At 45.1% G+C, this 22,026-nt stretch overlaps 1 protein-coding gene across 2 annotated transcripts in view; it reads left to right on the forward strand.

Moving 5' to 3' along the window:
• IFT43 (intraflagellar transport 43) overlaps positions 1–17,829 on the forward strand; it is a 308,109-nt gene extending 290,280 nt beyond the window's left edge. For both annotated transcript variants that reach the window (XM_078662035.1, XM_078662036.1), the window contains exons 7-9: positions 2,498–2,573; positions 6,145–6,207; positions 17,560–17,829. In XM_078662035.1, the coding sequence (XP_078518161.1) occupies positions 2,498–2,573; positions 6,145–6,207; positions 17,560–17,682 (262 nt within the window). In that variant the 3' untranslated portion in view covers positions 17,683–17,829. The remainder of the gene's footprint in view (positions 1–2,497; positions 2,574–6,144; positions 6,208–17,559) is intronic.
• The last annotated feature ends 4,197 nt before the right edge of the window (positions 17,830–22,026 follow it).

Here is a 22,026-nt window from a genome sequence, read left to right on the forward strand (position 1 = left end):
TAGGCTCTTTCCCATTATCAGTGCCATCACTCTCAACTTTTGGTGAAGGTGCGCATTGACAGAATCTTTTTCCATGAAAAGAACTGCCAACTCTACACCATGTCTCCCTTCCCCGTTGCTGTCCAACTCATAAGTGTAATTCAGCTTCTCTCCACCACGTCCCCCTCTGACACGCCCCCATCCATTATGCCTTCCTTCTCCATCTTCTCCCCAGCCCACTTGTTTCTCCAGGTCTCATAGTAAACGTCTACAGTTGTACTGCTCTTCATTGGTTCTCTGTTCGGTTTATACTAAAGTGTTTAAATAGTAATACGTACAAGAGCAAACACAGTATCGCTAATATGAACATAGGTAAACTTTATATCTTGAAATGTTTGTCAGTTCGCTTACGTATTCATTCAGCATTTATTTAAAGCTTTGGTGTAACTTGTCAAGAACGCATTAAATGTAAAGATATACAGTATATAAATCACATGCATACATTAACACATTTCCAGCCAGATGGAAGTCTTTTAAAAGCAATACAAATAAAATGAATCCAGTTAGACCACAGTACAAAGGTGAAAACCCGGAAGTACGTAGCCTTTACATTTCATTAAGATGTTCAGTGCTTTGGTGCCCGACAAAAATGCGACCCAGTAGAAGTCCATAGAGAAGGAGTTTAGAGCAGTACTCAAATACCTCTGAACTTCAGGCTTTTTAACTAGTTTAAGTTCTTCAGTTCCTTCAGTGAAATGGCACAGTTGTAAGAAGTGCTAGACTGATCTGACACCTCATCCTTAATGTTCTTTAGGTCAGGCTAGCTCAGTGTATCCAGGCACCTGCTGAAGCTGAACCCTTATTACATTGACCAGTTTTATGTCTCCAGTGGACACGGGGCGTTTATTCAGCAGTTACATAAGGTCTTTTCTAAAGGTGCAATGGAGCCTTCTATGTCTCACGGGTCACGGATATGGCTACCAGTTAGTCTTCAGGCACCGCTAGCACAAAACTGCTCATTCTCAGTTGATGTTTTTATGTCCCTCAGGGTACAATATTGTCATTGGTTTGAATTTCGTAACAGGCTGCACAATTTAGTGATTCAGGGTATAGTATACTGAAGCACTTAATTAGATCCGGTGTCTGCCAGTGCTCTGCACAAACACTTATTTCGTACCATCGACACATATTTCTGAGTCCTCTACATCTGGAGAGTGTTTAACAATTCAATACACATTAGGAAAAAACAATACCAGCTCATCCTTGTCGTTTTTTACTCCTTTGGTTAACATAGAATAGTCCAAATCTTAATATCTGTTGGAGTGTGCTTGTTAGTAGGTGGCGTCGGCAGTGGCAGTGAGCGGTGCAGGCTGCAGTGGCCTCCTGTAGTATACCTCGGGTCCTGGGACTACTTTTTGTAATACAAATGAAGCATTGGTACCCTGGAAGGCCTGTTGGCGATGGAAATTCAAGCCTGATATCTTGGGCCTGATTAGTTGCTTTCAAACAATTATTTTGTCTGCAGTTCCCCACTGGCCTGAGACTCCATTGACGCAGATATTCGGCTTCAACCCAAAAGTGGCCTGGAGCTGCAGGAAAGGCCAAGATGTCTGAAGTATAGACTCTTTAGAACCCCTGGGGTCTCTGGACACACTTGCGGCCCACCGTGGAGAGAGATGATGGCCCCAGGCAATTTTGCACCATGCACAACAACCAGTGTGTGTGTGGCACAGGAAGCGGTGCTCCACATCACAAAGGAAGCTTTCTGGTTTTTAGTTTGTAGGGGTGAACCTACCCACCATTCCGGGTACCACTCAAGGGCTGGTCACTTGCACTTTTCTTGTGTCGTAGTATGTCAGAAGAGTAGAACAAGGGCATAGTGTCAGTAGAGTACAACTAGGGCATAGTACTTGGATGTTTGCGTGCTCCTCATGCAGATGTGCCTCTGTGTTACCATAAAACACTTCCGCAGGGAGTCCTTTGGCCAGAACGTCCTCCAGCTTGCCCAGGACAGTGCAATGGCACTAGACCCTGCTCTGTGCCCTGAGGAGCACCAGCATGTAAGATTAACCGGGCACGCAAGGACAACCATGTCCTGATGTATAGGCAAGCTGGGTTTGCAAGACTTCCCCAGCTTGGTACTACAGGACCTGTTTCACCTACATCTAGCTATCCATTCCAGTTATGACTGTTCGATGACCGGGAGAACCCCGTGTTCCTTATGGGAGTTGGATAGTGGTACATACATCAGAACAAGGTCACCAATGAAGTCACTTAATTGATCATAATGAATAATCAATATAATTAAATACAACCCAATATTTTAAAATAAAAAAACAGACGACTGTTATGTGGGAAGAATCCATAACAGTGCTCGTTGTTTTATTTATCCTCTGTACAGCTCTACAGTGTGTAGTATTCCTCCATTCTCCTTTGTTTAATATTGACGGCCTCTGTTTGGACAACAAGCTTTAAGAAGCACCGTCCCTTCCCTCTAACCCTCAGGTTTCTCTTTCAGCATCCAGGTGAACCGGGTGATGACCTATCGTGACCTAGACAATGACCTCATGAAGTATGCTGCCTTCCAAACACTGGTGAGTAACACGTTGAGGTGCCAGTGCATGCCCTGTGGTTCCATGAGTGTTGAAGAAGACTTGAAACATATCCTGGCCCTCTGCAGACAGTGTGTTTGCTCTTGTTGCATTGACCATGGGCCAGCAAAGGTTGGAAACCAGAATATTGTATGCAGAAATATCTCACATAAATGTTGTGTCATTTCGCTGGGTGTAGATTTTCTGTTTTTAACTCTTAACAGGGTGATATTTGTGTAGAGGATATTCTGGACACAATATATATCTAAAGCTACTCTGACAATGATATTGTGAAGCTACACCATAGTAAAGACTTGGCCAAAAGGTTGAGTGTTCTTTAATATGGGAGCCACGGGAGAGCAGTGATGTGGTTAACGAGTCGAGCATTCTTTAACATGCCGGGCACTTGATACCGGTAATTTACTTAAAGGATCGAGGATTCATTAACATGCATACGTCACATCATATATGGAACGACAGTTATGTGTTTGAGAGTTTCACTTTTACTGTAATATATTGTGTGTTTGAGAGTTTCACTTTTGCTGTGATATGGTGTGTTTGAGTTTCACTTTTGCTGTGACATAATGTGTGTTTGAGTTTCACTTTTATTGTAAAATACTGTGTTTGAGTTTCACTTTTACTGATTCATTGTGTGTTTGAGAGCGTCACTTTTACTGTCATATATGGTGTGTTTGAGTTTCACTTTTACTGTGATATATTGTGTTGGAGTTTCACTTTTACTGTGATGTGTTGTATGTTTGAGTTTCACTTTTGCTGTGATATATTGTGTATTTGAGTTTGTTTTACTGTAATATATTGTGTGTATGAGAGTTTTAGTTTTACTGTGATATATTGTGTGTTTGAGAGTTTCACTTTTACTGTAATATATTGTGTGTTTGAGAGTTTCACTTTTACTGTGTGTTTGAGTTTCACTTTTACTGTGATATATTGTACCTGGGATAGGAGGGCCATGGAGAGTTTTTTGGAATGCCGTTTGTTCCTTCAGAGATGCGTTTCACAGACACTTGAACAGCCTACTCAATTGCAGATCTACCATAAAGCCTGTAAAAAACGGTTTTGATGTGTTATTGTCGCACCACTGCATTAGGATAATATTGTCCTTATCTAAATGTTGTGTTTGATATAACGCATTCACCATGTCAAGAAGATGCTTAGCATTGATGTAGTCCTAGACTTGAATGTAGACTGCTTTTTCAATGACCTTGCCAATGAATGGTAGATGAGGGATGGGCCAGTAGTTGGCAAGATCATCAGAGTGTAGTGTAGGTTTATTTAGGAGTGGGAGGATCTGGGCTTTCTTCTTTGGGAAGATGCACTGAGTGAGGGAGGCACTGACAATGATAAGTATGTGTTAGAGTGAATCTCCAGAGAGAACTTTGGAAAAGTACAATAAAACATTATCTACATAAGAACAATGGCTTTGAGGGAGTTAAGTGTGTCAGTGACATCTGGGACAGCTAGTACTTTGAAGGCTCACCATTACAGGATTCTATAGGAAGGGTGAGTGTAAGAAATGAAGTAGGCTTGGTGTTGTTGATGTGCTGTCGGATCTTCTGTATTTCTTCACAGAAGAGGTTGATGAACTTGCACTTTTCTGTGGAGTGAGGTGTTGCTCATTCATGCAGGGAGATGATGCAATTCTTGATTTTCTTGAATAGCGTTCAGTTTCTGTTGGTGGCCTCTTTGATGGTGTTGGTATAGTCTTTTGCTTTGGCTGATATGATGAGTTGTCTGCTTGTTGAGTGGAGGGACCTCAGAACCCACAGGTCCTCAGGACTTCTGTTTTTCTTCCATTTTCTTTCTTGTTTGTGGATGAATTGTTTGTACGCAAGGTCTTTAGACTACCAGGGTATCGAAGGCTTTGGCTTGCATGAGTCAGAAATTGGGATGTTGATGTTCACATACCAGAAATTGTTGAAGTTGTTTAGAAGTTTATTTGTGCTGGATGTGGAGGTGATAGAGAGAGAGAAGAGTTCAAGCATTAGATTGCATATGGAGAAGTCTGTTAACAATCTGAAGGTTTAATTTTCTCTTTTGTGTTGCCCCTGATTTGTTGACAGGATACTAAGCATGGAGATAGGGATGGCAAAGTGGTTCTTCTAGTCCAGGGGTATTGGTGGTTTGCATTGAATTGTTGGCGATGCTGAGATGACAAGGTTGAAGATGTGGCCTTTGGAGTGTGTTGGTTGTGTGACATTCTGTCCTACATTAAGTGTCTCTCTTGTCCTTTTTTGAGCTTTTGTTGCCTCAGAGGTTGACTTAACCCAGAGGGTGGTGTGGGCATGTTGAATGGACGAGGTGATGAGAAGATCTGAGAATGTATCAATGAAGTCCTCATTCTGCCCAGGAGGAATGTAGATTAGATGGGAAAAGGCAGTCTGAGTTGCACAGAGTTGAAAATGGCCTGTCAGCAGCTCCATGGAGTTGAGTGTTAATTGCTTGCTTAGGGTGCTGGAGCAGGAGAACTTATGAATGACAGCGATGCTTCCTTTGTTTTTTGTGCGCAGTCCTCACAATGAATGCTGTTATCTGAGGGAAGGAGGACCTCTAGGATGTGTGAAGATGTGGACATGAACTGTGTTTCTGTGTAGAGGCCATCAACCTTGTGAGAGGTGAAGAGGTCTGTAAGGTCTTATGCGTGGGGTGCTCCAGAGGGAATGTCGGTTCTATAGTTTGAGGGTGTGGTAGTTAGTGGGATATGTGTGAGGTACGGTCTATGTGTTGTAAGAATAGTATGTGAGTGTATGGCGGGTTGCCTACACCTGGGTGTGACTGTGAGATCTGACAGTTTAAGGTGCTGGATGAGGCAAAGAGGAAATTTCTATTACGTAGTTCCATTTTATAGAACCTAGAAACTGTGGCTGCTTGGATATCACCATCACATTTCTAAGGGGTGCAAAATAACCCCTTGTGATACAGGTTGGGTCAAATGACTGTATTGCAAACAAAAGACATCAGCTGCACAGCCTCCTAATATCTCTGACTACAAACAAATTTGGATTCTTTTGCGCTCTGACTTCTAACTTGCACTGCCTCCTGTATTCTTTCAGCAAACACACACTGTCTGTCTTTCTCTCTCTATCTTGCTCTTACTGACACTCACTCATGGTCACTCCTATTCTGACTGCATGCGCAGGCACACACACACACTCACACACACACACACACTGGCTCCTCTACTCTCTGACTATGCACGCATGTTCACAACTGTTTGACTGTAAACACGCCGTCTCTTCAGCTCTATGACTGCACACACATGTCCGCACCTACTGAAAACATGCACTTCTGCTTTGGTTCAAAGTATACACTCACTCTCTCACACACACAAGCTCAGACACTGACTCCACTATCTGCTGACACACACACTACATCCTCTCCTTTCTGACCATACACTCCCACACACATATTGCTTCCGCTACTGCGAATGTGCATTAAGTCGCTTATACCCCATGCCTGCAAACATACACTGCTTCCTCTACTGTTTTTGTGAACACTGCCTGTACTGTATCCCTCTGTTGGCCATATATCGACAATTTGCATATGTTTTTTCCAGGATGGAGAAATAGACCTGAAGTTGCTTACCAAGGTACTTGCTCCAGAGCATGAGGTTCGAGAGGTAAGTCAGGCCTCTAGTGATGCCCATTTAGCTTGTGAACAAATAAACTGGCCGCCTTTTCACTCTCTGGAAGGTTCTGTGTTTTGAGGTAACACATATCTCAATTTGTTTGATACATAGTTGTAGCTAGGGTTGGAGATAATTATGGGATTAAAGGCCTACAATATATGGAATTTATTTCCATCTCTTCCTGTTGTTGAGGGTGTCCACTACCCCATACGCACACAGAGCATGTGTTGTGTCTCAGTTACAACTCACCTGTATTTTATGTGCTTTGGCACTGTATTTTCTATGTACTTAGCCCTGTGGCTAAGTACATAGCCCTGTGGAAAGTTATTGGTTTAAGGAGATTGCTGTCACAGAGCTTCTTTGGTCAGTATTCAAAGGACTACAGCCTGGTTTGGAATGTGAATTTGCATATCATATGCTTATGGGCTCTGCCAATGTGTGATGGAAGAGTCTTTACTGCACGGCACCGTTGGTAACCATGTCAGTGCAAAAGTGGCAAAAGAGCATGCCACAAAGGAGAAAATATAGGTCGCTTAACTTCCTCTGGACAGCCATCTGAATTGGTATACTGTATGTTTATGGCCTCTGTCATCGTAGAATGTAAGGGAGCACTTGCTGCAAAGCTTTCTGGGTGCCCATGTTCATGTGCAAGCTCGCCAGTCACAAAGGTACGACGATAAGACAGTCAGGTTCATGCCAAAGGGGAAAGGACACAAGTAAATTAAGCTACAGTAAGGTGAGCCAATATAGAAGTGGGATCAGACATGGTAAAAGCCTAGCAGAATAAGGAAAAATTAGGAAAAGCCAGAGAAAACGACGAGGAGGAAAAGAGGAAAAAACAAGAGGTAACGGGTTTGGAAAATACCAGGAAGCACAAAGAAAAATAAATACAAAATAATATAAAATAAAAATACACAAATTAGTTTGTTTACTGTGTCTCATAATCCAAAGAACAGTGGAGATTTGTCCAGCATGTGGGTATATAGAGGATTGAATGGTTATTAGTAAAATAAAACGTATGTGGAGCAAATAGCTTTTACCTAATGCAACTCTGGTGCACAGTTTTCTAATATTTTCATTAAAAGCAACTATGTTACCTAAACAATTATGAAATGAACATAGAACCCAACACTGCACTTTCTCATATAAAAAATATTTATATAGATATATTTAATATGTGCCATAAAGTGTGCATCCAATATTACGATTCATAAAGGGGGTGGTGATGGACAGAGTATCTGAATTAAGCAGAACACTCCTACCCAGTCAAAAGATCAGGGCTTGATCCATCACCGTTTTTTAGCTCACTGCACCATCCCAGCTCAGAACCTGGCTACATGCAAATTAGTCTGACCCTGGCCCAGTGCATCATGGGAACAGGGCAGACCAAACTACCAAGCCAATTCTTTACTGGAAAGGAAACAAGCTTCCGGGGACAGGGTTTCTGGCATTACAGCCGTCTTCGGCCCGGCTTGCTTGAATCCTGATGGTGCAGTGAGCAAGGGACTCACATCTGAGCATACCCTTCCACACTTGTGGTGGCCAAAACGATTCATAAAGGGGGTGGTGATGGACAGAGTATCTGAATTAAGCAGAACACTCCTACCCAGTCAAAAGATCAGGGCTTGATCCATCACCGTTTTTTAGCTCACTGCACCATCCCAGCTCAGAACCTGGCTACATGCAAATTAGTCTGACCCTGGCCCAGTGCATCATGGGAACAGGGCAGACCAAACTACCAAGCCAATTCTTTACTGGAAAGGAAACAAGCTTCCGGGGACCGGTTTCTGGCATTACAGCCGTCTTCGGCCCGGCTTGCTTGAATCCTGATGGTGCAGTGAGCAAGGGACTCACATCTGAGCATACCCTTCCACACTTGTGGTGGCCAAAACGATTCATAAAGGGGGTGGTGATGGACAGAGTATCTGAATTAAGCAGAACACTCCTACCCAGTCAAAAGATCAGGGCTTGATCCATCACCGTTTTTTAGCTCACTGCACCATCCCAGCTCAGAACCTGGCTACATGCAAATTAGTCTGACCCTGGCCCAGTGCATCATGGGAACAGGGCAGACCAAACTACCAAGCCAATTCTTTACTGGAAAGGAAACAAGCTTCCGGGGACCGATTTCTGGCATTACAGCCGTCTTCGGCCCGGCTTGCTTGAATCCTGATGGTGCAGTGAGCAAGGGACTCACATCTGAGCATACCCTTCCACACTTGTGGTGGCCAAAACGATTCATAAAGGGGGTGGTGATGGACAGAGTTTCTGAATTAAGCAGAACACTCCTACCCAGTCAAAAGATCAGGGCTTGATCCATCACCGTTTTTTAGCTCACTGCACCATCCCAGCTCAGAACCTGGCTACATGCAAATTAGTCTGACCCTGGCCCAGTGCATCATGGGAACAGGGCAGACCAAACTACCAAGCCAATTCTTTACTGGAAAGGAAACAAGCTTCCGGGGACCGGTTTCTGGCATTACAGCCGTCTTCGGCCCGGCTTGCTTGAATCCTGATGGTGCAGTGAGCAAGGGACTCACATCTGAGCATACCCTTCCACACTTGTGGTGGCCAAAACGATTCATAAAGGGGGTGGTGATGGACAGAGTATCTGAATTAAGCAGAACACTCCTACCCAGTCAAAAGATCAGGGCTTGATCCATCACCGTTTTTTAGCTCACTGCACCATCCCAGCTCAGAACCTGGCTACATGCAAATGAGTCTGACCCTGGCCCAGTGCATCATGGGAACAGGGCAGACCAAACTACCAAGCCAATTCTTTACTGGAAAGGAAACAAGCTTCCGGGAACCGGTTTCTGGCATTACAGCCGTCTTCGGCCCGGCTTGCTTGAATCCTGATGGTGCAGTGAGCAAGGGACTCACATCTGAGCATACCCTTCCACACTTGTGGTGGCCAAAACGATTCATAAAGGGGGTGGTGATGGACAGAGTATCTGAATTAAGCAGAACACTCCTACCCAGTCAAAAGATCAGGGCTTGATCCATCACCGTTTTTTAGCTCACTGCACCATCCCAGCTCAGAACCTGGCTACATGCAAATTAGTCTGACCCTGGCCCAGTGCATCATGGGAACAGGGCAGACCAAACTACCAAGCCAATTCTTTACTGGAAAGGAAACAAGCTTCCGGGGACCGGTTTCTGGCATTACAGCCGTCTTCGGCCCGGCTTGCTTGAATCCTGATGGTGCAGTGAGCAAGGGACTCACATCTGAGCATACCCTTCCACACTTGTGGTGGCCAAAACGATTCATAAAGGGGGTGGTGATGGACAGAGTATCTGAATTAAGCAGAACACTCCTACCCAGTCAAAAGATCAGGGCTTGATCCATCACCGTTTTTTAGCTCACTGCACCATCCCAGCTCAGAACCTGGCTACATGCAAATTAGTCTGACCCTGGCCCAGTGCATCATGAGAACAGGGCAGACCAAACTACCAAGCCAATTCTTTACTGGAAAGGAAACAAGCTTCCGGGGACCGGTTTCTGAATCGTTTTGGCCACTATAGGAGTGGCAGGGTATGCTCAGACATGAGTCCCTTGCTCACTACACCATCAGGATTCAAGCAAGCCGGGCCGAAGACGGCTGCAATGCCAGAAACCGGTCCCCGGAAGCTTGTTTCCTTTCCAGTAAAGAATTGGCTTGGTAGTTTGGTCTGCCCTGTTCCCATGATGCACTGGGCCAGGGACAGACTAATTTGCATATAGCCAGGTTCTGAACTGGGATGGTGCAGTGAGCTAAAAAACGGTGATGGATCAAGCCCTGATCTTTTGACTGGGTATGAGTGTTCTGTTCAATTCAGATGCTCTGTCCATCACCACCCCCTTTTCTGAATCGTTTTGGCCACTATAGGAGTGGCAGGGTATGCTCAGACATGAGTCCCTTGCTCACTGCACCATCAGGATTCAAGCAAGCCGGGCCGAAGACGGCTGCAATGCCAGAAACCGGTCCCCGGAAGCTTGTTTCCTTTCCATTAAAGAATTGGCTTGGTAGTTTGGTCTGCCCTGTTCCCATGATGCACTGGGCCAGGGACAGACTAATTTGCATATAGCCAGGTTCTGAACTGAGATGGTGCAGTGAGCTAAAAAACGGTGATGGATCAAGCCCTGATCTTTTGACTGGGTATGAGTGTTCTGTTTAATTCAGATGCTCTGTCCATCACCACCCCCTTTTCTGAATCGTTTTGGCCACTATAGGAGTGGCAGGGTATGCTCAGACATGAGTCCCTTGCTCACTGCACCATGAGGATTCAAGCAAGCCGGGCCAAAGACGGCTGCAATGCCAGAAACCGGTCCCCGGAAGCTTGTTTCCTTTCCAGTAAAGAATTGGCTTGGTAGTTTGGTCTGCCCTGTTCCCATGATGCACTGGGCCAGGGACAGACTAATTTGCATATAGCCAGGTTCTGAACTGGGATGGTGCAGTGAGCTAAAAAAACGGTGATGGATCAAGCCCTGATCTTTTGACTGGGTATGAGTGTTCTGTTTAATGCAGATGCTCTGTCCATCACCACCCCCTTTTCTGAATCGTTTTGGCCACTATAGGAGTGGCAGGGTATGCTCAGACATGAGTCCCTTGCTCACTGCACCATCAGGATTCAAGCAAGCCGGGCCGAAGACGGCTGCAATGCCAGAAACCGGTCCCCGGAAGCTTGTTTCCTTTCCAGTAAAGAATTGGCTTGGTAGTTTGGTCTGCCCTGTTCCCATGATGCACTGGGCCAGGGACAGACTAATTTGCATATAGCCAGGTTCTGAACTGGGATGGTGCAGTGAGCTAAAAAACGGTGATGGATCAAGCCCTGATCTTTTGACTGGGTATGAGTGTTCTGTTTAATTCAGATGCTCTGTCCATCACCACCCCCTTTTCTGAATCGTTTTGGCCACTATAGGAGTGGCAGGGTATGCTCAGACATGAGTCCCTTGCTCACTGCACCATCAGGATTCAAGCAAGCCGGGCCGAAGACGGCTGCAATGCCAGAAACCGGTCCCCGGAAGCTTGTTTCCTTTCCAGTAAAGAATTGGCTTGGTAGTTTGGTCTGCCCTGTTCCCATGATGCACTGGGCCAGGGACAGACTAATTTGCATATAGCCAGGTTCTGAACTGGGATGGTGCAGTGAGCTAAAAAACAGTGATGGATCAAGCCCTGATCTTTTGACTGGGTATGAGTGTTCTGTTTAATTCAGATGCTCTGTCCATCACCACCCCCTTTTCTGAATCATCCTATATTACAGCAGCTTCCATATACACGTGACGTTTTTTGCAATTTGAGAGGTTGCTGAATCCAAGTAACAATAATTGACTGTGATATACAAGCATATCACTTTTAGTACAAGAACACCCATCAGATATTTACTTGGCTGTGAATCTTGCATTGAAGGAACCATATTCAGATTTTCATTATTACCATCTAGAAGCGTTCTTACATCCAAAGGGTACTTTCAAGGGTAAATAAGTAGCCAACTGCAGGGTGTCTAGCATATTGTCCTGGATCTCATTAAAGTCTGTAAAAAACAAAATGCATTTATTAAAAATGTAAGTTAGGAAATTACCCACGGATAAATGGTAGAAGAAGCAAAGATTGAGTCACGAAATAAAACCCAAACTGAATTGTTGAAACCAAAGGACCACATTCCAGTGAGGAATTAGATATCTTTCTATGTGATCTACATTGTCAACAAAAAATTAAGAATCATTAATCTACCTTGGGCCATAATAGATTGGATAGGTTATCTCATACTGTCACACCAAGGGTCACTCACCTGAATTACCAGGACTTCGGTGGAAGTGAAGATTTTCCACCACTTCACCCTGAGGTTAATCCTAAGTATCTGAAAGGACACCTTATACCAGTGACTGACCCTAGGGGGAAGGAGAATTGAGTGAGGGAGAGAGAGATAGAGAGATAAATTGTTGTGGAGTTCTAGTGGTAAGGCAGAAGAGATATTCTGTAACAAAAGAAATTAATCACTCTAGGCAATCATACATGAATCATAAATGAATACTTTATTCGCCTGAGGAGAGAATTGTGTCTTCAACCAGCAGTGCTCTTGTGATCAGAGCCCTGCCACCTGCAACAACAACATTCCGCTCTTGGAATCGCGTCCCTTCAAGGCAGCCGTCTACAGGTTTGAACCCTGGAACATAGTAAAGAAGGGAGGAAAACAAGAACTCATACTAAAGGTGATGGACCTTTAGTATGCGTTCTTGTTTTCCTCCCTTCTGTTATTTGCCACTTGCCTCCTTCTTAAAACCACTTGTGGAGACCACCATCAAGTTTACCCTTCTACTCTCCGTAAGGTAAAATTAGATTTAGGCGAATAATTGCTCTTTTGCTAAACAGGATCATTTAGAGAGTTTTGTTGGTGTGAGTACCTGAGAAAATATCAAACAAGAATTACAGAAAAAATAAGTCCACTTGAGGGCCTTTTTAGGTTTCGGCTACCGTCCCACTGCGTGAGCAGTGGGTGGGCGGAGCCGAAATCTTATGTCTCTACATATGGGCTTTGGTCCCGCCTTGTCTTCCATTGGCTAGCTCCATAAATGGAGGCTAGCCATTGGAAGACACGGTTGTCCATCACTCTTTCCCGGTCAGAACGCGAATCGTGGGCGTTTCTGACTCTTTTTTTAAGTTCCGCCCTCTCCTCTTCCCATTGGCTGGAATTTTACCTTCCAGCCAATGGGAAGGGGAGAGCACGAAAAACACGCCCCCCAGCTCTTCTACCGCCGCCTCGGGTGAGTGCTTGTTTAATCGCTCATCACCTGGGTGGGTTAGCAAAACTCTCCATGTTTATAATTATCCCGAGTTTCTGAGTTAGGATGATAGATGTGCATTCCTTGCCTCGAGGCTGTGGCAATAGAGTGGCTCAAACTCAGATGAGTGATCGAGCTGCGCGTTGCTTGAGTAGCCGAGGGCGCTCCGTAGTGCTGGTGGCCAGAGTACGCCTCGCATTGCCCAAAAAGCGTTAAATCAACTGAGCGCTTTTAGAATTGTACTCCACGTACTGGGCGTTCTGTTTCCTCCCACCTGCAGATTAATTGTAAGGTCCGCTGCGTACTCACCTGAACTGTACACTTCACATTGGGTGGACTGTGCGCCTTGCAAGATACGCTGCGTACCCCTCTGAACAGTACGCTTCGTTCCTTCAGTACGTCGCGTACCCGTACTCACGCGTGATGCGTGGGAGTTGGTAGGGCCGTAGGTACGCGACTCACGCGAGATGCGTGAGATTTGGTAGGGTGCCGCGATTTCTCCCGTTTAGAGCGCACAGAAGCGCTATGAAGCACCCAGAAGGCCTAAGACTGGCCTGAAGTCCTAGAAACCGCCCCAGAAGTATTTTTAGTGGACTTCCAACCTTGCCAACAAAGAACTGGGGCATTATCCTGTCTTTTTAATCCCTGTATTTATTAGGTCCTGGCATACGCTTGCTTTTTAAAGAAAACTATAGCTATAAACTAGCTCCAGATTTTGCATGGCAAAGTTTAAAGCAGCCCTGCACACACTGCCTGACAAATTAATCCTGTTATAAACCGTTTCCGCCAGGGGTGGAAGCGCGTGCGCTGTGCCACCAGCTGCCAAGCGCTCCGCTCCCTGATTCCCAAAGTTCGCCACAACGCTGAGAAAGAGTGAGGTGGGGACGGGGGAGGGGGGCGGAGGGCTGTCTGAAAGGGGTGCCTAATGGTCGCCACTTGCTCACAGTAACAATAAGCAAGGACTTGATCTAAAGTAGGGCACCAATACTGCAAAGTTAGAAGGGCCTGTCGAATGAACACAAAGGTCACCGTTCGTCACTCAGGTGGGCGAGTGTACGGTTGGAGTTCACCAATCTCTGGGTCAGAATCACCCTCTGCCAAAGGCGCGTGGTCGGTCCCACTAAGGCAGGGCAGCACAGTGGACACCCTATGCTGACCTCCGTGACTGCGAGAGACAGAGGGGGCGGAGAGTACCCCAGTGCCTAATCTGTAGGAGGGGTGACGTCCCTTGTGGAACACTGAGCAAAACCCAAGCGACGCCAAGAAAGAGTCCGGACACTAACGCGCACTAACCAGGAAAGGAGCCTCCGAGCCATGGCCAGAGTCGGACCAGTATCTATCTACATGTCACGAAGTGCCACACCGTTCCCCAACAGCAGCTGGCACCAACGCCCACTGCACACCAGGCGCTTCTCTCCCTAATGGCCCGCCTATCTGACACGCATATTGACTCTTGCGCCAAGGCCGGGTTATCAGCGCGCAGGCAGGGTGGGAGCCGAAGGGAAGCAGGCGGAGCCCGTTTAAGAAATAGAGTGAACTCTCCAGCCACCTCAGCTCGAGGAACCGAAGCCGCGGCGGCTGCTCTGCGCCTGGAAGACGCGGGCACCGTCCAACGCCTGCATCAGAGGCAGCTGTGAGGCAACGTCCAATCCTCGCGGTGAGTACCACCGGATTTTCAAACTAGAAATTATATAATATTTGTGCTCAGCTCGTACTGCAGATGAACACCACAGATTTGGGGCATGAATGTCGCGTGTGAAAAAGTCCTTTCACATGGCTTTAGGTGGGCCGGGTCTCACCGGTGCTGAGCACCGGCAGTTTTTTTTAAGGGGGCCTTGAAACGGGTCCTTATCAGGCTCAGTTTTGTGCCCTGGCACAGGCAGTCCGGTTTTTTGCCAGACTGTAGTGGCATCAGGCACATCATATCGCTGCTCACACTGCTCACTTGTGTGTGTGTGTGACTGCTCCTGGGTGTGTGTGTGTGTGTGTATGTGACTGCTCCAGTGTGTGTGTGTGTGTGTGTGTGTGTGTGTGTGTGACTGCTCCTGGGTGTGTGTGTGTGTGTGACTGCTCCAGGGTGTGTTTGTATGTGACTGCTCCAGTGTGTGTGTGACTGCTCCAGTGTGTGTGTGTGACTGCTCCTGGGTGTGTGTGTGTGTGTGTGTGTGTGACTGCTCCAGTGTGTGTGTGTGTGTGTGTGTGTGTGTGTGACTGCTCCAGAGTGTGTGTGTGTGTGTATGTGACTGCTCCAGTGTGTGTGTGTGTGTGACTGCTCCAGTGTGTGTGTGTGTGTGTGTGTGTGTGACTGCTCCAGTGTGTGTGTGTGTGTGTGTGTGTGTGTGACTGCTCTGGTTGTGTGTGTGGCTGGCTCTGGGTGTGTGTGGCTGGCTCTGGGTGTGTGTGGCTGGCTCTGGGTGTGTGTGTGGGTGGTAGTAATTGCTGTCTGCTGAGCTCGTCCGTAGGGTACAATAGTTCTCACATTTGCGAGAGATTAAGCTATTGGCAATGTAAAAGACAATGCCATTTATTTATCTGTTTTCAAAACCAACACATACATACAAATTTTGTCATTTACAATGCCAATAGCTCTAACTTCTCCAAAGGCGAAACCGTTGCATTGTAAATGCTTGTTTCTTTTTCTTCTGCTAAACCGTCTTCAGTTAAATTCACACTCTAAGGGTGTCCTTGAAGAAAGGAGAAACCAAAAACAAGAGGTGGCCGACTGGTGCACTAACCTGAGGTCCGTAATGGGCCAAAGTAGCTGGAGCATTGAGTGGCAATGAGAGAATGATGGTCTTAGTCAAGGCAAGGGAGATGTGGCAGCGCCAGCTGAATTACTATGTTCCAGGGTTCAAACCTGTAGACGGCTGAAGGGACGCGATTCCAAGTGCGGAATGTTGTTGTTGCAGGTGGCAGGGCTCTGATCACAAGAGCACTTCTGGTTGAAGACACAATTCTCTCTTCAGGCGAATTGACGAAGCCAAGCAGGCACCCACACTTTGGACGTGGTGTTTATAGCCCATTATGCATTTTTGAGTGCTGCCTGCCAATCAGAAGACAGTCTCTGGCAGGAAAAAAGGCCTTTATATAGTCAGCTGCCGTTGTACAAACTGAAACAAAAAGACCAGACACTTTGACAGGAAACTAAGGCCAGCAGGAAACTGAGGTTTTTAATTGCTCAGCAGTGTATTATTGGTCAGCAGTCTTTGTACAAAGAAAAATACCAGACATTCTGGAAAAAACAAGAATAGCAGGAAACGGAGATCTTTAATTGATTTCTCATCATTGCATGTTGTTTTAACAAAAATACCAAGCACTTGTACTTCATTAAACAGACTTATTTACATTGCCCACACACTAAAGTGCATAGTGTGCCTTTTAAATTAAACACTAAGCAGAGCATCAAACAAAAAGTAAATGGCACCTGCCGAATAAGAAAATATTGATGACAACAAAGAACCAACATCACGGTCAAATCGGGATATGACACATACAGCATCAAATGTGATGGACTGACAAATTGGATTTCATGCATCCCTGACATATAAATGAATTTCAGGAATATAATTTGTCATATGAAAAGATTGACAAATCCAGATTTTAAAAACGATATTTCAATTTATTGCATTAGCTACAATTTGTATAATGCATTGGTGTGCTTACACTTTAAACTGAAGAATTTAATGTATTCTTTTATTTGAAGAATATATATTCTTGTTTTAGTATCATTTTTATGAAAAGCATTATGCAGAGCATGAGAAGCAGTGGATATTTCCCTGCCTCGCCCTTAATCGAACCTCAATAAATGATCATTGGGAAACATAGAGGAGATTGTTCTCCTGGTATCTCCAGTTGGGGGCGTGTGACCCTTTTTGGTTACAATAATTTCCAGAACCTTAAGACACCTACAGATATGAACTTGAGGTGTAGAATTTGCATATTATATAATGTTTCAAGATACTAAAAGTATTATTTTTTGTCACTGATTAAATGTATGCTTTAATTTGAAAACATGTTTGATTGTTTGAGGGATGGGAGTAGGGAGTGTTTTTTCCGAACTACTTGTGACTTGTTTTGGTGAGCTGACTTTAACTGTTGAAGTGTTATTAATCCTTCCTGCTTCTAGTTGTAAGTTTGAATCCTAAAATCAGTAAGTACAATATCGTTGGATAAAAAATAAGTAAAAATAGGGGAATGTTGCGCTGTCTTCAGGGCGATGTGAGATAGAGAAAAATGTAGAGAGTTCAAAAAAGGAAAGAGATTGCAGAAAAAGTGTTGATGGAAGTAAGTAGGGAGGAAGGAAGTAGAAAGATGGAAGGGGGGAGAGGTGCCGTCCTGTTATCAACAATAAGGGGACAGATTGAGGTAGTGAGAAGTTTTAAAGAGAAATTCAACTGAGAGCCAAGCTTGCAATACACGTAAGCCTTTGGAGGGAGTTTCCAAGTCGTACTGGAGTGACTGGCAAGTCTTCTTTGAGGATCCCATGTTTCCAAGATGGTTGCTGTGACGGCATAGCTGAGCCGGTGCCTCAGCCATATGGTATGTGCAACTTAACGCTGTGCTTCTTTTTCTCTTGCCAGGATGATGTCAGTTGGGACTGGGACTTCCTTTACACTGAGGTGGCATCGGAGCTTCTTACAGAGTGGGACCAAGGACAGGTCGAGAAGGAAGATACGGTGAAACCGGCCCCTCTACTGGCCTGATCATATTCAAGTAGCCGAAACATGCTCTGCCAACACACCAACTGGACAGCGGACTTTGGCAACCAGGACTTGTGATGCTTTCACCTTTTCATCGATGCTTTAACTTATTTGTATATTTTGTGCCATAAATATTCATTTTTAAAAATGTTCCCTTCTTTAATTCATTACACTTAGAATTAAGCAGATTGAAGCGACAGGGATGTGAGGGGCAGGCGCTGTCATGTAGGAGCATTGTTGAGTACCGTACAACCCTCCCTTTTACCTTCATCAAATTTCAATATTTTCAGCCAATTTGACACTCTAATTAAATGACGTGGCTTTTGGGTTTTTGATGCGCATATTAACTTACAGCAGCATATCCAGTGTGTCATGGGCTCTAGTGCAAGGAAGGAAATGGGCACTATGGCTGCTCTTTAAATTTTTAAATATAGCATTAATCAGGGTTCAGTGAGCCCTTGGGGCCCCGGTGCCACTGTAACTGCGGCATCAAAGGTAGCCACCCCCTGCTAACTTGGAACTGTAAGTGCCTCTCCATTATGGGGTTCATGCTGGTGTAGTTGTGCTCTGCTAGCAGTTGTTGAGCCATAGCGGCAGTCCTGTGATATGCTGTGAGATCTATTCTCTGCTTCTACATCGATCGACTTGCTGAAAGGCCCAGGCCTCCTACCGTAGAAAGGGCACACTTTGCGGTGCAGCTTTGGTTAGCAGCTACCCTGCTGCTTCTTGGCATTGATATGTTTCCTTTGGTTGCTCAAACATGGACGGAATGCACCGATTTTGATGTATGAATTTGAAAATGGTCACATTCTTAAATTTTCGGTTATGGCAGTCGTAGATCTATAACCAATTTGAAATGATCTCATTCAAGTCTTTAATCACTGCTAGTTTAACCAGATTGAGATGATGTCTCATGTTATGTGAGGAATCATTGCCTTTAATTTCTCATGAGTGTGCGATGACAATTTTTACATCAGTCAATCAGGATTTATAAAGCGTGGCTAATCATGAAGTAGGGCGTCCAGGGTCATGCAGGTCCCAGAGGGTAATTCGAACAGCCAGGTCTCGACAGCCATTCGGAATTTCGGAAGTGAGGTGGTGGTCCAGAGTTGCATGGGGAGGCTGTTCCAGGTCTTTGCTGCAATATGGAAGAAGGAGCATCCTCCACTGCAGCTTCAGTAGATGTGGGGAGTATGGACAAGGGAGAGGGAGGCTGAGCATAGTCGTTTCGACAGTTGGTGGAACTTCAGTGGGTGGTTAGACAGGTCCTTAGTTGTGTAGAGCCTTGTGTGCGTGGGTCAGCAGCTCGAATTGTCATCTCGTCTGTACGGGATCTCTTCTGTACAGAAAGCCAGTGGAGTTGCCTGAGATGTGATTTGGACTCGTTGGAGAAGGCCGAAGATGAGTCTGTCTGCGGCATTCTATAGTGTCTAAAATCTCTGTAGGAGGTGTGCAGCGATGACTACGTAGAGACCGTTGCCGTAGTCCAGGCGGCTGGTGATGAGGGCCTGTGTCACGGTGTGTCTCGTGAGTACCAGCAATTTGAAGATCTTACTTAGCATGCGCAGAGTGAGGAAGCAGGCGGAGGTGATGAGAGACATCACTCATACACCAATCAACATATAAACAATGTGAAATGGTGTCTCGTACCCCAGGAGACATTACTCTTACAGAACACGGTAGCCTATAGCCAAGGCCACTGGAATTATTCAGCAGAGCAGGATGCAATTATGTGGCAAAGTTGGCTAGATTCTGTGGCAATGAAAGGCAAATTATGTGGTGTAATGCTGCAGATTTTGTGTATGTATTACCTTATTATCTTGTAATTTCAACACATTAACAGAGACTGGACGTAGGTGTCATCTAATTAGTACCAGATTAACACCCAAATACAGCTATAAGTGACTTAAAGGTGACCAGTTAACCTTTGTGGAGGGCCTTACGCTATTCAGCAACATTTGACTCAGTGTTTTTAGAAACCTTTGATCCGTTTGAACTAGAAACTATTTTGTTTTAATCTGCTGTTTATACAGCAGATGATGGCTTATGTGGCAAATACATAATTATGGCTAAAAAAAAACAGCCGCAGAATCATATATTTACAGTGGCGCTGTCAATAACAAGTGTCGAATAATATGTATTGTGTGATAAGCATTACCACATACAGTGCCTATCTACTTATAATCACTCTCAGGTACGCCCTCTCTACTTAAAAAAAAAAAAAAAGACAAAAAATAAATACATGCCAGGGCCCAACGATTTTTGTAGATCAACTCTGGCGCTAACCCGTGCAAGCCGTGCCACTGCCGCCCCCATGTGTGATCCTTAGGGGGAAGATCATCTGGGCTTCTGATCCCCACTGTAATCTCAAATTTGTGTTGCAATTCCACATTCTGTATGGCACGAGACTTGCATAGTTCAAATGGCACTGCCCTCTACACCCACAGTTTGCTATTTTGATGTTTGATGACTCTACTCCTAATGTGATCTCTAAGCTTTGAAGTTGGAGTGCACTATGGTTGTCCTGTGGAAACCTCAGTCAGATTAATGCCGAGTGCTCTATGCATAATTGTATTACTTATTGTCTTTCCCGCTTCATTTTCCCTCATGACATCCTGGCTCGTGATGTGAAGTGCACATTTAACAGACATCACTGTATGCCACATTCTCAAACAGTAAGAGGAGGTGGCCGTGCGCTCTGTGTAAAGTCAAGACTTTTAATGTCTAAACCACAGAGAAGAACCCCCACCTTGTCCAAAGCCTGGTTATTCCTTTATCAACATCCACTCTGAGACATTGACATTCACAAGAGACAAGACTTAGTTAGCCCCATGGTCAACCGTTACTTTCCCTCTCCAGCACTCTAAAGAGCACACACTGAGCTTCCATTAGCCACCTGAAGCATCTGGACAAGATACAGTAGGACTCTAGGCTTCTTCCACCCATCAGCGTTCGTTAAAGGTTTCCTTCTGAAACATACTATTGAAGCCCACCTTTGTGGTGCCCAGTTCACTGTGCCTGCTCCAGGGGCTTCAAGGCATTTGCTACCCCTGTTGTTTTCAAGGAGTGCTAGCGATTGTGCAGTGTGCATGAGGATCCCGGATTTCTGATTCTCATTGCCCGACACAACTGGCAAAGAAAGTTACGAGAGAAACCAGATTGACCCTTTGGCGACTGTGAGTAAATGAATAATTGGTACACATCCCTGAATATCTGTTGTAATGGGTGCATGACAGGCCCTCACATTTGGGAGTATCTGAGACATGTAATGGACTAGCTCCAGCACCAGGGCTTCCGGTGGTTGTCAAGCATCTGCACAGCTTGATTCTAAAGTAGGATCTTTGTCTCCGCAGACCAATGGGAATTTGTGCATCAAACGATGACAGTGTCAGAAAAGTGAGAGCAGTTGTCAGCTTATGAAAGGGGGTGTGAGGTAGTTTGATGTGGCCACTCTTTAAGGAGTGGGGGTGCGAATATAAGGAAAATAGATGTTGTATGGTACCAATCTGAGATAAGAGTGAGGCTTTGGTGGATGTCAACTGGGGATAGGATCAGAGAGGAGAGAGACAAGGCTGGAAAAGACATGAGAGAACAACAAAAGAGTGTAACACTGGCGTGAGTAGGTAAATTAAAGCAGGAAAGGGAAGCCAATGAAGGGGAGGGGACGTTAGAAGTGAGTGGGGGCATATTATGCAGTCCAAAAAGGCTAATTCAGAGCTATGAGGTTCAGCTTTAAGAGTGAGAGTAAGGGGTTAGGGAATGCTCAATGATTTTGTTGGTTGTTTTGTAATTTTCACAAGAAAGGAATGCACTAAAGCTCTCTAAGTGACAAGTAGCGAGAAAGATATTGTGAGGAAACATGGATATCTTAACACTGGAGGCTTTTCCAGTTTAGTGACTTACTCTGCATATTTCATTCTGTCTAGTTCTTCTACCAATACGTTTACACTGCACTTGCAGCAAGAAGTACAATTGCGCCCAACATGCTTTTCGTATAGCACACAGAGTGAACTGACACGCCTCTGGGTGCTTGCTGAGGAGCACCTGTGAACTATTGTTGCACATAGCAGAAGTAACTACTCAAATCTGCCCTTCCAATGCCCTCATTCTTGCTCTTTGACGGGCTTCTCCATGTAAAAGGTTTTATTAATTAAATACATGAACGTTTTAATAATCTATGTCCCAGTTATATAAGGGGGGGGGGGGCGTTCTCTCGAGTTTTGATTGTGGCTTAGTGACCATTGGCCTATTACATTGTGGAGAGGGGAGGGCAATAGAGAGGGACATTAGCGTTATTTGACTGGTTTTAAGCTCTGGGGTCCAAACTCGGATTTCAGAGTCCAGCAC

Source organism: Lissotriton helveticus, chromosome 9 (genome assembly GCF_964261635.1).
Source record: "Lissotriton helveticus chromosome 9, aLisHel1.1, whole genome shotgun sequence".
In the NCBI taxonomy this organism is placed as follows: domain Eukaryota; kingdom Metazoa; phylum Chordata; class Amphibia; order Caudata; family Salamandridae; genus Lissotriton; species Lissotriton helveticus.